Source organism: Pan troglodytes, chromosome 1, assembly GCF_028858775.2.
Source record: "Pan troglodytes isolate AG18354 chromosome 1, NHGRI_mPanTro3-v2.0_pri, whole genome shotgun sequence".
Taxonomy (NCBI): domain Eukaryota; kingdom Metazoa; phylum Chordata; class Mammalia; order Primates; family Hominidae; genus Pan; species Pan troglodytes.
In genome coordinates this window covers 108,387,043-108,401,766 of record NC_072398.2, presented here as the reverse complement: position 1 = coordinate 108,401,766, position 14,724 = coordinate 108,387,043, and the positions used below count along the sequence as shown (strand labels likewise).

The following is a 14,724-nucleotide window of genomic DNA, read 5'->3' as shown; positions in this document are numbered from 1 at the left end:
TTCTACTATAATTATATAACTTTAATGGAAAGTATTTTAAAATTTATATGCAAGTTTTTCATACACCTCCTATTATTGATGCAAAGCCTTGTGGGGAATACCAAAAAGTATAGAGAGATTTTAATAAATGTTGACCTAAAAAGTATTATAAATATGACTTTTAAAGTAACCAAAAGCAACCAACAATTCTCAGTAAAAAAGTTGCATTAGAGCCAGGTGTGGTGGCTCATGCCTGTAATCCCAGATACTCAGAAAGCTCAGGTGGGAGGATCCTCTGAGTCCAGGAGTTAGAGACCAGTCTGGGCAACACAGCAAGTTCCTGTCTCACAACACAGTTGCATTAAAGTTCCTGCAATAGCAGTTTGTTCAAACCAACTGTTAGAGAAAAAATTACTCAATGAAACTTGTTAAAGCATTATAAAAGCATAGTAATCTTTGCCAGTGCCCCTCTTGTTTAATAACAATATGTCAACTTTGAACAGTTGAACAATGTAAGTCAATTTTTTTCATTCTTAAAATTGAAACTTTGCCAGGCGTGGTGGCTCACGCCTGTAATCCCAGCACTCTGGGAGGCCAAGGCAGGTGGATCACGAGGTCAAGAGATCAAGACCATCCTGGCCAATATGGTGAAACCCCGTCTCTACTAAAAATACAAAAATTAGCTGGGCATGGTGGCACGCACTTGTAGTCCCAGCTATTTGGGAGGCTGAGGCAGGAGAATCGCTTGAACCCGGGAGGCAGAGGTTGCAGTGGGCCGAGATTGCGCCACTGCACTCCAGCCTGGGCAACAGAGCGAGACTCTGTCTCAAAAAAAAAAAAAAAAGAGTTAAAATTGAAATTTCTGTGGAATGAGATCTTATTTAATGATACTTTTGAAGGCATAAGTTTTTTTTAGCATGCAGTTTCCTTGATAGCTTTGTAGATGTTGGTTTGGGAACATTTTTGAGATGGACTCTCACTCTGTCATGCAGGCTGGAGTGCAGTGGTGTGATCTCAGCTCACTGCAACCTTCGCCTCCTAGTTTCAAGTGATTCTCCTGCCTCAGCCTCCCAGGGAAGCATCATTTAGCTTCATAAGTGAGAGAGTCATAGTAAATACCAGGTTCTAAAATACGAAGTTCAAAGAAGGTTTGTGGCCTTCTGCTTTCCCTAGTTCCAGCTGATGATTAAGTGTATCATGCATCCTAGAAGACAGAGTCATCAGTGTGCTCCAAATACTCTGAGGTTCTGGAAGAAAAGGTGTTCTCAAAACCATATTCACTCTTGGCTGGGTGCTGTGGCTCAGGCTTGTAGTCCCAGCACTTTGGGAGGCCAAGGTGGGAGGATAGCTTGAGGCCAGGAATTTGAAGCTGCAGTGAGCTATGATTGCGCCAGTGTACTCCCGCCTGGACAGCAGAGCAAGACCCTATCTCTAAAGTTTGTTTTTGTTTTTTTAAATTTATAAAACTATATTCACTCTCAGTCAGAGAGCCTGTCTTCACAAAGAAATGGAACATTAGGGGGTGTCTTGCCTACTAGATTCTTTCATGCCTATTTGTATGCATATATGTGTCTTTGTTCCCTTGCCCACTTTTTCTTGGTGATTTTTCTGGAAACAGAGATGCCATCTTTTCTGAAAACGCCAATGGATCTGACTATTCGCACTGGTGCCATGGCCAGATTAGAATGTGCTGCAGAGGGACACCCTGCACCTCAGATTTCCTGGCAGAAAGATGGTGGTACTGACTTTCCTGCGGCTCGAGAAAGACGCATGCACATCATGCCCGAGGATGACGTCTTCTTTATTGCCAATGTGAAAATAGAAGATATGGGAATCTATAGCTGCATGGCACAAAATACAGCAGGAGGTCTCTCAGCAAATGCTTCCCTAACAGTGTTAGGTACGTTTACTGCTCCGTGGGTCCCTGCTTTTGTTGGAGTCTTTGGGAGCTACTCTTGGTCTTAATGAGCAAGAAAAATAAGTTTGAGATTACCTCTGTGATTCTCAGATCTTTATCTTATTTCACAGTTTTATGCAAGGTTATGTCAGTCTAGGAATTAGTGGGTCAGATAACTGAAATGTGGGAAAATACATAGGGCAAAATTAGGTAGGCATCCTTGTCACAATAATTGAAAGTTCAAATTCCTTTATCAGCTTATCTTTTTAAGTCCCTCTCTGTAAGGTTTCTGTTTCATGTAGGTGTGTTTACTATTCAGTGAGTTTGCATTGAGAGTTCCACTGTTCTTTTAGGAGTATCCCAGCCATTTGATGCTGCTTCACTTATTGCTTGATAGGAACCTAAGATTATTTAACTGTTTGCTCCTAGTTCATTTTCAAAAAAAATTTAATACCAAAAAAAAAAAAAAGATGTGTTTTCTGGTTAGAGTTTCTGCTTTCCTTTTCAGTGTGTTCTTCTTAACCCTATTTCTGGTAAAATGCCTTTTTTTCCTAAAAATTTTCCCCTGCTAGCCTGGGTTTTTTGTTGTTGTTGTTGTTGTTTGTTTGTTTTGTTTTTTCTTCCTTATTACAATACTTTTCTTCATGGAACTGAAATCCAGGGTAAATTCTACTTTCCAGTTCTCTATTTTCCTAGATGTCAGTTATTATTATTATTTTTTTTAAGTTTGTTGGTTTGTATTGTTTACTTGTATAACCAGAAAAATAAGAAGTCATTTATTTATTTATTTATTTATTTATTTATTTATTTATTTATTTATTTTGAGACAGAGTCTCATTCTGTTGCCCAGGCTGGAATGCAGTGGCGCAATCTCGGCTCAGAGCAACCTCCACTTCCCGGGTTCAAGTGATTCTCCTGCCTCAGCCTCCTGAGTAGCTGGTACTACAGGCATGTACCACTGCGCCCAGCTAATTTTTGTATTTTTTTTAGAGACGGGGTTTCACCATGTTGGTCAGGCTGGTCTCGAACTCCTGACCTCATGATCCGCCTGCCTCAGTCTTAGAAAAATAAGTCATTTATTGTCTTAAAATGTTAAGATATACAGAAAATTAGGAAAAGGGGAGGAAAGTCACTCAAATACTTAAGGATTTTAGCATATTCTAGACTTTCCCCTCTCACTTTTATGTAGTCAAATATACCTACATTTTTTTCATTTAATATTGTACCACAAGTTGCCTTGTTATTAAAGTCTTTGTAAAAGATCATGTGACTATAATTTACTTCATCATTTTTCTGCTAGATTTAAAAATATTTTTCTTTATTCTTTAAAGTTACACATTTTGCAGTAAACATCTTTGCGTATAAATCTTTGAATTTCTTTTTTTTTTTTAGTTATTTTTAATCTTTTTTAATGGGTCACCCCTGCTCACCCCCTCCAGCTATTGCAGCTGCCCTGAATTTCTTTCTTAGGATAGCTTGCCTAAGCTGGAATTATCGAGAAAAGATTGAGGCTTTTTTCAGGATTTTGTTCTGAAACATTAACTTCTAATCCTCCCATGAGTATATAAAATTACTCATTTTATTATACCCCCATTGGTCTAATTCAGTAGGAATTAGGGAATAAAATTGCCTAACTTTTCATTTTTTTTTTTTAAATGTTTTCCTATTAGAGACACCCTCATTTATTAGACCCCTGGAGGATAAGACAGTAACCCGAGGTGAAACTGCGGTGTTACAGTGCATAGCTGGAGGGAGTCCTGCCCCTCGTCTCAACTGGACTAAAGATGATGGGCCTTTGCTGGTGACAGAACGACATTTCTTTGCTGCAGCCAATCAGCTTCTCATCATTGTAGATGCCGGGCTAGAAGATGCTGGGAAATATATCTGCATTATGTCTAACACCCTTGGGACAGAACGTGGCCACATTTACCTAAATGTCATTTCATCCCCCAATTGTGACTCTTCCCAGAGTAGCATTGGGCATGAAGATGATGGCTGGACCACAGTTGGCATTGTCATCATTGTTGTGGTCTGCTGTGTTGTTGGCACTTCTTTGATCTGGGTCATTGTTATTTACCACATGAGAAGGAAAAATGAAGACTATAGTATCACAAACACAGGTAAGTGTACCCACATGACACCTATGGCTTGTACTTCAGTCAAGAATGTAGTATAGGATTAATTGTACAATATAAAAAACTGAGAGCTGGTCATAGTAGCACATGCCTGTACTCCCAGCTACTCAGGAGGATGAGGTGTGGGAGGACTGCTTGAGCCCAGGGGTTCAAGGCCCACCTGGGCAACATAGCGAGACCTCATCTTCCCCCTCAAAAAACTGAAGAGCTGTGATACATTACCTGATATGTGATAGAAGGGAGTTTTTGTTGTTAAAATGTTCAACTTCTTTGATATAACAGAACCTCTTTGAGGAATAGGTTCATAACAGAACCTCTCTGAGGAAAGAATTTTGTTTATTTGAGATAGGGTGTTACTGTAATGCCCAGGTCAGAGTGTATCGGTACATTCATGGCTCACTGCAGCGTTGACTTCCCAGGCTCAGGTGATTCTCCCATCTCGGCCTTCTGAGAAGCGGGGACTATAGGCATGTGCCACCGCGCCTGACTAAGTTTTTATATTTTTAGTAGAGTCGGGTTTTGCCATGTTGCCCAAGCTGGTCTCAAACTCCTGGGCTCTAGCAGTTTGTCCACCTTGGCCTCTCAAAGTGCTGGGATTACAGGCATGAGCCACTGCGTCTGACCAATTTTAAGAATTTGTAAATACTTTTTTTTTTTTTTTTTTTTTTTGAGATAGAATCTCGCTCTGTTGCCAGGCTGGAGTGCAGCGGCATGATCTTGGCTCAATGCAACTTCCACTTCCCGGGTTCAAGCGATTCTCCTGACTCAGCCTCCCGAGTAGCTGGGACTACAGGCGTGTGCCACCATGCCCAGCTAATTTTTGTATTTTTAGTTGAGACGGGGTTTCACCATGTTGACCAGGATGGTCTCAATCTTTTGACCTTGTGATCCACCCACCTTGGCCTCCCAGAGGGCTGGGATTACAAGTGTGAGCCACCACGCCCGGCCGAACTTTACTTCTAAAAACGCATGACAGATGCATTCTCTTTAATGTCTAAGGCTCCTTTTCATCATAATTTTGCTGTAAGGAAGAGTGGAGCCCTTGTGATTGAGATCAGTCTCTTTTTTTCCCTTGAATATCAAACTGGATCATTGAGGTCAGTCTTTTACACCTCTCACCCTGGAATCCTGCAAGAAAAGAAATCTAGGCAGATAGATTATGAAAGCGTGGCAGTAGATAAGATTTCAACCTTTAGGTTTTGTTTCTTTCAATGAAACTTTTAAAGTGAAGCTTTGAGAAGAATTCTAGTGAGAAATAGTTTTAGGGGAAGTACCAAGAGCTGTTGCGGTCCTAGGTACGTACAGTTTTTCTTGCTAATAGTATCAAAGTGGAACACATTTGCAAAATAGTCTTCTGAGTGTTGGCTTCAACTGCCTACCTTTGAGAGTTAAAAATGTCTCTTTTACAGAGGAGCTCAATCTGCCTGCAGACATTCCCAGCTACTTGTCTTCCCAAGGAATGCTGTCTGAGCCACAGGAAGGCTACAGCAACTCTGAGGCAGGCAGTCATCAGCAACTTATGCCTCCTGCCAATGGATATATACACAAAGGCACTGACGGTAATGACTGTTGTTTATGGTTACAATTTTAGCCTATTGTATTGAGTTTACTTTTCAGTGTGTAGTTTCTCCATTAATCTGAAGCAATATTTTAAAGTAAGATACCTAATGAAAGCATTTAGCCACATGCAAAATAGGATGAAAATTGACTAAAGTCTTAAAAGGATATGAAAATCATCTTACAGAGTGGAGAAACACATTAAACAAGAGATCAGAGTACACATCAGAGGCTCCCAAACTTGTGTAATTATAGGAAAGGGATATTCTGCAAACTTTTTTCAGGTATCTCTTTCTTACCCTTTTCAGGCGTGGGCATCCTTCAGACCACATCCAAGGGAGGCTGGTTTCTCTTCCTGACAGGTAGACATTCAGTAAAGTTTAAAAGGTAGCTAGGAGCCAGGCATGGTGGCATGCCTGTAGTCCCATCTACCCACGAGGCTAAAGCAGGATTACTTGAGGCCAGGAGTTCGAGGCTGTATTGTGCTGTGAGTGCACCTATGAATAGCCACTGTACTCTAGCCTGGACAACATAGCAAGACTCCCCACCTCTAAAAGAAATCAACAAATGGTAGCAATGGTTCTCAGCATATACTGGAGAACATCAGAGAGATGTAAAGAGTTCTCTAATTAAATGAACCTGACATCCCAACACGTAGAGATGCGTACCCATACACAGAGTTCTTCTCCCTCCACCCTTTTCATAGCCTCGCTCCCATAGGGAGTGACAGAACTGAATGAATTAAGGGACAGAAGAATTGGGTTTAATTGATACTTCTTCCTTTTTCCAGCTCTGTGACCATGAAGCTAGTTACTTAAGATCTGAGCTTTACTTTTCTAATTTTTAAATAAAGAGACAATAATTTGTAAAGCACTTCCCCCAAGATTCTCACAGATCTTTTCAGCAAATCTGTGTGGTACTTCAAATACTATACAAATGGAAGATTTGTTCCATTTCTTCAGAGACTTTTTTAGGCTGGGTGTCAACAGAACTTTATCTAATTGATAAATTGGATTTTGGCTTTTCATGAAAAATATAGTAGTTCTGACTCTTTTTTTGTTTTTGAGAAAGCATCTCATTCTGTTACCCAGGCTGGAGTGCAGTGGCACGATCTCAGCTCACTGCAACCTCCACCTCCCAGGTTCAAGCGATTCCTCTGCCTCAGCCTCCTAAGTAGCTGGGATTACAGGTGCGTGCCACCATACCCGGCTAATTTTTATATTTTTAGTAGAGACGGGGGTTTCACCATGTTGGTCAGGCTGGTCTTGAACTGCTGACCTTGTGATCTGCCTGCCTCAGCCTCCCAAAGTGCTGGGATTACAGGCATGAGCCACCGCACCTGGCCGGCATTTCTGACTTTTAAAAGAATACTTAAAAGTCTGTTCTTTGAAGTATGTGGGAAATAACACTGCTTTCTGGGTTAAACTAAATTACTTTTCACTGTCTTCCAATTCTAACATTCTGTTGCATGATTTTTTTGTTTGTTTGTTTTTTGGTTTTTTTGAGACGGAGTTTCATTCTTGTCACCCAGGCTGGAGTGCAATGGCACCATCTCAGCTCACTGTAACCTTTGCCTCCCGGGTTCAAGCGATTCTCCTGCCTCAGCCTCCTGAGTAGCTGGGATTACAGGCATCTGTCACCATGCCCGGCTTATTTTGTATTTTTAGTAGAGATGGGGTTTCACCATATTGGCCAGGCTGGTCTCAAACTTCGGACCTCAGGTGATCCACCTGCCTCGGCCTCCCCAAGTGCTGGGCTTACAGGCATGAGCCACTGCTCCTGGCCTGTTGCATGATTTTGAATAAGTAACTCACTCTTTATTTCTCATTCTCTCTTCTCTCCTTCATCATTCAGTTTTCAAAGCACATAATAATCCAGGGAGTTCATTGTTAAACCTATACTTCTGTCAACCGTGTACTTGTCAGGCAGGACTTCTCATTGTCAGAAGCTTTCCCTAGGGATGCTTGTAGCAATTGGTGTTACTTAACCTCTTGACTCATGAAAGTAACATGGTTTTTCATGAAGTGAAGTCATCATAACTCCTTATTCTCTGACTTAGTTTGCTTAAGCCAAGCATGTGTCTTGTAGCACAGTACCAGCCTTATCTTGCTCCCTTAATTTGGGCATGATCTGTCTATCCACGATAGACAGAGATGGTTCAGTGTAGTTTTCAAGAGCATGGGCTCTGGAGCCAGAATGGCTGTTTCTGCTCCTCACTCTGGCAGTATGACTTTGTTTTTTTTTTTTTGGAGACAGAGTCTCGCTGTGTCGCCCAGGCTGGAGTGCAGTGGCGTGATCTCGGCTCACTGCAAGCTCCGCCTCCTGGGTTCACGCCATCTTCCTGCCTCAGCCTCCCGAGTAGCTGGGACTACTGGCGCACGCCACCACGCTTGGCTAATTTTTTGTATTTTTAGTAGAGACGGGGTTTCACCGTGTTAGCCAGGATGGTCTAGATCTCCTTACCTTGTGATCTGCCCGCCTCGGCCTCCCAAAGTGCTGGGATTACAGGCATGAGCCACCGCACCCGGCAGCGGTATGACTTTGGTTAAGTTACTTAACTTCTCTGTGCTTTAGTTTACCCTATCTGTAAAGTGGGGATAATAATAATACCTACCTCATAGGGATGTTGTGAGGATTAATGAATCAATTCACAGAAATGGCTTGAAACTTCACCTACTTTATAAAGTAAGTGCTCAATACATGCTAGCAATGATGATGACAACTTTTGAAGAAAACTGATGATTGGCAAAAAATAATTCCTTAACAGAAAGATATTTAGATTCTTTTTCTTGTTATTAGGTGGCACTGGTACCCGGGTGATTTGCTCAGATTGTTATGACAATGCCAACATCTACTCCAGGACCCGAGAATACTGTCCATACACCTATATTGCTGAGGAGGACGTTCTTGATCAGACACTGTCCAGCCTCATGGTCCAAATGCCTAAAGAGACATATTTAGTACATCCTCCCCAGGATACTACTGCCCTAGAGAGCCTGATACTGTCAGCCAACAGAGAGCCATCTGCCTTTCCCACCAACCATGAGAGGATAAGTGAGAAGAAACTTCCCTCCACACAGATGAGCGGTGGTAAGGGATGTATTTTTGTTATTTTGTTTTTACTTTTGTCTAATTGACTCTTCCTTCTATCATATAGGTAGTGCTCTCATTTGACAGGAAGCAAGCAGATGGGTATATAGGAGTAACTGGCCATTGTTAAATGGTATAAACTATAGCCAGAGATTTCTGCATACTAGAGTTACAAAGAAGTCTTCATCTATAGGATGGAAACAACTTTTGTGGGGGTAACAGGATCACACTACTGAAAATTCAGAGGCCATACACAAAAAGCTTTTAAAAGGTTTCATACAGGCTATTTATTTGTTTATTTGAGACAGAGTATCACTGTGTCATCCAGGTTGGAATGTAGTGGCGCAATCTTGGCTCATGCCAACCTCTGCCTCCCTGGTTCAAGCAATTCTCATGCCTCAGCCTCCCAAGAAGCTGGGACTACAGGCGTGCACCACCACACCCAGCTAATTTTTGTATTTTTAGTAGAGGTGGGGTTTAACCATGTTGGCCAGGCTGGTCATGAATTCCTGACCTCATGTGATTGCCTGCCTTGGCCTCCCAAAGTGCTGAGATTACAGGTGTGAGCCACTGCACCCGGTATCATATAGGGTATTAATTTTTCTCCGATCTTTATTTAAATAAAAGAATAAAATATGGGGGGCCGGGCACAGTGGCTCACGCCTGTAATCTTAGCACTTTCGGAGGCCAAAGCAGGTGGATCATTTGAGGTCAGGAGTTTGAGACCAGCCTGGCCAACATAGGGAAACCCTGTCTCCACTAAAAATACAAAAATTAGCCTAACATGGTGGTGCATGCCTGTAGTCCCACCTACTCGGGAAGCTGAGGCACGAGAATCACTTAAGCTCGAGATGGAGGTTGCAGTGAGCTGAGATCGTGCCACTGCACTCCAGCCTGGGCAACAGAGTGAGACTCTGTCTCCAAAAAATAGTAATAATAAAATTTGGGCATAATTTGGTGATGGTTTTTACTGAGAAGATTTTTTTTGTTTGTTTTTTTGGAAATGGAGGTTCGCTCTTGTTTCCCAAGCTGGAGTGCAATGATGTCATCTCGGCTCACCAGGACCTCCGCCTCCCGGGTTCAAGCAATTCTCCTGTCTCAGCCTCCTGAGTAGCTGGGATTACAGGCATGTGCCACCATGCCCAGCTGATATTCTATTTTTAGTAGAGATGGGGTTTCTCCATGTTGGTCAGGCTGGTCTCAAACTCCCGACCTCAGGTGAGCCACCCACCTTGGCCTCCCAAAGTGCTGGGATTACAGGCATGAGCCACCGTGCCCGGCCTACCGAGAAGTTTTTTTTTTTTTATTTGAGATGGAGTCTAGCCCTGTTGCCCAGGCTGGAGTCCAGTGGCGTGATGTCAACTCACTGCAACCTCTGCCTCCCCAGGTTCAAGCGATTTTCCTGCCTCAGCCTCCTGAGTAGCTGGGATTACAGGCATGTGCCACCACAACCGGCTAATTTTTTGTATCTTTATAAGATGGGGTTTCACCATGTTGTCCAGGCTGGTCTCGAACTGCTGACCTCGTGATCTGCCTGCCTTGGCCTCCCAAAGTGCTGGGATTACAGGCGTGAGCCACCATGCCTGGCTGAGAAGAGTTTTAAATGTTTTGTTTTGTTGCTGTTCTAGCAGGTAAACATTTAATTTCAGCTTCACTTGGCGGGTGTTTTTTTCTATGAGGTATGATCAAGGTCATAAGTGAGAACGCAGTTTTGGGCTTGTGTCCCCTGTCTCACATGGCCCAGGAAAAGAAATATACATTATATTGTGTAGATTAGGCATTTGATAACCACTTGGCATTTGAAACAAAACTCTTTCTAAATCATGAAGAGTAATGCTGAGCATGTGTGTCTTCCTGTCCATCCAAGCTTTTCATCAGCTTTCATCCTTCTGTCAGCCTGACATGGAAGAGCACTGGAATAGGGTAGGAGGTCATGCTGGGCATGGTGGCTCACGCCTGTAATCCCAGCACTTTGGGAGGCTGACGCGGGTGGATCATGAGGTAAGGAGTTCGAGACCAGCCTGGCCAACATGGTGAAACCCCATCTCTTCTAAAAAAATTAAAAATTAGCTGGGCGTGGTGGTGGGCGCCTGTAATCCCAGCTACTTGGGAGGCTGAGGCAGGAGAATCACTTGAACCCAGGAGGCGGAGCTTGCAGTGAGCTGAGATTGAGTGATTGCACTCCAGCCTGGACATCAGGGTGAGACTCCGTCTCAAAAAAAAAAAGAGACAGGGTAGGAGGTGAGAACTACAGGTTTACAGAGGAAGGCAAAGTATACTGTGATACTCCCGGGGATGGTTCTGGCAGGAGTGAATAATCTAATGTCCCACGTTAGATTATGTCCCACAGGTTACAGGATCATGCTTTTGATTTTAATTTTAGTAGGACTTGGAACATTCAAGATGGTAGTGAGGGCGCATGAAACTCTTCAGGATGAAATCTGGGCAGAGACTTATTAATTAATTTTGCATTTACTACTTCATGTCCCACATTAGATCATTTACTCCTGCCAGAACCATTCCTGCAAGTATCTGAGTTAGGCTCACTTTTTTTTTTTTTTTTTTTTTTTTTGAGATACAGAGTCTCGCTCTGTCGCCCAGGCTGGAGTGCAGTGGCACGGTCTCGGCTCACTGCAACCTCCGCTTTCCGGGTTCAAGCGAGTCTCCTTGAAACTGGGAAAATGAGAAGCCTTGCCCACGAATCTCCAGCGCAAAAAGCAGCAGCTTTTTCCTCCCCAGCTCCTTTCTGCGTCGGCGGCGAAGAGAGAGCTCTGCTCCCTGCTTTTTTAGAAAATGGATTTGACGTGGCCGAACCTGCGGCTAGCCGTGCGACCCGCACAAGGGAGGGACTGTTCTCAGTAGGAGGCTGGACTCAGAGCGGCGCGGCGCCCGGGGCTGTTTCGTGAGCTGGAGCCAGCGGCTGCCCGGGCGGCGGTGCGCGCACTCTCCAGGCTGAGACACGACTGGCTGGCACGAGTTGCTCGGCACCAGCTGAGCTGTCAACCGCGAGCGGAGGCGGGGCTCCCGACAACCAGTGTGCTGGGGCAGAATCGGCCCAGGTTGCACGCCCCCTGGACCACCCTCGCGTCTCCCCGACCCCTCTCTCGCTGGCTCAGATGAATGATGACGGCAGAGGGCAGAGAGCTTAGAGGACGCCATACCAAGCCCCGTCCCTCGCCCATCCCAACGAAGGTCTTAGAATACAATCAACCAACTACAGGAAGAATTTGTAGAGGTGGTTTTCTTGTGTGTCTGCATCGCCCCACCCACAGGTAACCCCAGAGCCAGAGATGGAGTCTAGGAAGGTTTAGGAGCAATCCCGGCTGAATGCAGATGTATACCCTACGTGGTCATGGAACACGATGTTGTCTTCCTAGAGATGTGACATGCCAGTATCACCATTAATCCAGAGACAGGACCCTTCATCAGGAAGGGAAGCATCCCAACAAAACCTTACAGCCCTATTAGCTGCCTGTATCTCAGACATCTCCTGTTTTAGGGTATTCTACCTCCTCGTTTTTCAGTTTTGCCAGCAACTGGGCTCTACCAATAGCTTCAAGGAGGGAGAAGCTTCCTGACTCCCAGAACACTAGAAAAGCCTCAAGACAGTAGCCATCAGGAGCTAGACACTCCCTTGTGACTGTTTTAAGATCATGGAAAAGGGCTCTTTGGAGATGGCATTGCCTCAGGCCCTGTACCATGTACTTATGTATCAAGATTTAAACAAGGCAGACATACTATAATTAGAGTGCTTGCCACCCTGAAGCTCCTTTTTAGCTTTCAAATGAGACCGTTTTATTAAATGACATAATCACTGTTATTATTAGCACTATCACTGACGTTTTTTTATTTGAAAAAGGCTTTATAGTGCCCACATGTGGCAATGTTAATTTCGTTGTACTTGTTTCAGAGATGATAAATTTGAGACCCCAAAAGGCCCAAAGTCTCTGCTAAGGTTCTGATACAGGCTGTGTTCTCCATTGGATGGCCCCAGAGATATGTTCCCTGAATTTCTAAAGCTACGACCCACAAGACTTCTCCAGGATGAATTTATTCTTTCAGGCCTCCTAGGCATTTAACTCAGGAAGAACCTGGCATGCCTGGGTATTGGTGAGACTGTGGGGAGTCTGTGTTCTTGGGGGAACCTGTCATCTGTCTGTTATCTCTTGGATTGGTTCCCCTACATACTAGTACAAAGTAGGGGTGGGGAGGGGAGGATAACAAAACAGTTGAAGGTTTAGCAGAACTGTCTAAAAAGCCCCTAGTCTAGACTCCTCCAACACTTGATTTATTGGTAGGACCACACTGCTCCAGAGCTCAAAATGTTATCAGGAAAAATTTCAAGGTCCAGTTTGATCTTAGACAAGGCTCACAGGCCACCTGTCTTGAAAAGAATATCCTGTTGCCTCTGATGGGGGGGAAGAAAAGGCAGGGAGAGTCAGATTCCCATCCTTCCTACCAAAGTTGGGGCTGTATTTAGCTTTGTCTCAAATCAAATTATGGGCTACCGAGTTGTGGAGAGGAACTCTGTCTACAGGCAGCTCACTGGATTCAAGAAATGATAGCACTAACTAGGTGAGCTGTGGGGTCTCAGAAGTGACGCTAGAAAATACGTTCATGTATTTTTAAAATAACTTTTTTCAAAAGTTTATAGCACATTCATTGTAAAAACATTTGAAAAATACAGAAAGTTATATAGATTACTCAGAATACCCAGGGATCTTCAATATTAAAAATGTGTTGCATTTTTTTCCCACTCTTTAAAAAATGCATCTTTTAATCCAAACACCAACTCTTTCTTACACACATGGGTATATTCTTGAGAAGAGAAATTTCCTTGTTGTTTTAAAAATTATACTTATTGTCAAAAGAACAATTTTTTTGCGTTAGATTTCAGAAGAAAAATATTCACCCATATAACCACTGCTACAGCACAAATGTTTAAATTTCTCCAAATTCCCTTTAGTCATTATCTATATATATTAAATATCTATTTACATAATTACGATTACAGCTTAGGTATATGTTTATATTCTCCTTCTTTCACTTAGTAAATATTTGTCCATGTTTTTAGGGAAAGTTCATAGTTATTATTCTAATGAGTGTACAATATTTTATAATATTAGTAGGACCATAGATTACTTAAAATATTCTACTATTGCATAGTTATGCTGTTTCTGATATTAGACTGTTATAAATAATGCCTTAATGAAGAGCTTTCTGCCTTTATCATTCTCCTTTTTTGAATTATGCTATGGTTGAATGTATGTATGCCTTCAAAATTCATACATTAGTACTTAATACCGAGTGTTATAGTACTACAGGGTGGGGCCTTTTAGGAATATGTCTTAGGAAGTGATAAGGTATGAACACTCCACTCTCATGAATGGGATTAATGCTCTTAAAAAAGAGGTTGAAAGGATTGCTCTGGTCCCTTTTGTCCTCTGTCCCTCCAGCCATGTGAGGACACAGCATCTGTGGCAACAAGGAGCCATCTTGGGAGCAGAGAGCAAGCTCTTCCAGACACTGAATCTGCCAGCACCTTGATCTTGGTCCAGCCTTCAGAACTGTGAGAAATAAATTTCTATTATTTACAAATTACCCAGTCTAAGCTATTTTGCTATAGCAGCAGGAATGGACTAAAGACGACTTTCCTGGGATAAAAGGACTTTCTAATTTTATTATCTTAGCCTCAAAAGCACTAGAAATTCTCCTTTTATTTTTTTCTTATTTAATTTGTAAATAATTGGATAGTTATATTTTAGTTCTATATCTAGCTAGTATACAAATAATGTAACACCATCTCATTTTGCTTTACATTTCTTAGAATACTAGCTAGTAAGGTCTTATTTCATATCCTTTCTTGGAAACCGTATGTGTAGTAGCCAGTCTCATGAAATCCTTGTGTTGAGTCACTGTATTAGTCACCTTTTTGCTGAAACAGTGCTGCTCAACAAAGAACTCCCCAATCTCAGTATTATACAACGCACATCCATTTCTCCCTCAAGGATCTATAGTTTAGGTATGGATTGGTTTAAGTCTGTCATTTTCATGGCAGAGTGCAGG

At 42.7% G+C, this 14,724-nt stretch overlaps 1 protein-coding gene across 1 annotated transcript in view; it reads left to right on the top strand.

Moving 5' to 3' along the window:
* LOC104004057 (leucine-rich repeats and immunoglobulin-like domains protein 2) overlaps positions 1–12,478 on the top strand; it is a 44,751-nt gene extending 32,273 nt beyond the window's left edge. The window contains 5 exon segments of the mRNA XM_063808499.1: positions 1,598–1,879; positions 3,547–3,996; positions 5,421–5,570; positions 8,368–8,658; positions 11,234–12,478. Of these exon segments, the coding sequence (XP_063664569.1) occupies positions 1,598–1,879; positions 3,547–3,996; positions 5,421–5,570; positions 8,368–8,658; positions 11,234–11,343 (1,283 nt within the window). The 3' untranslated portion in view covers positions 11,344–12,478.
* Positions 12,479–14,724: the final 2,246 nt, after the last annotated feature.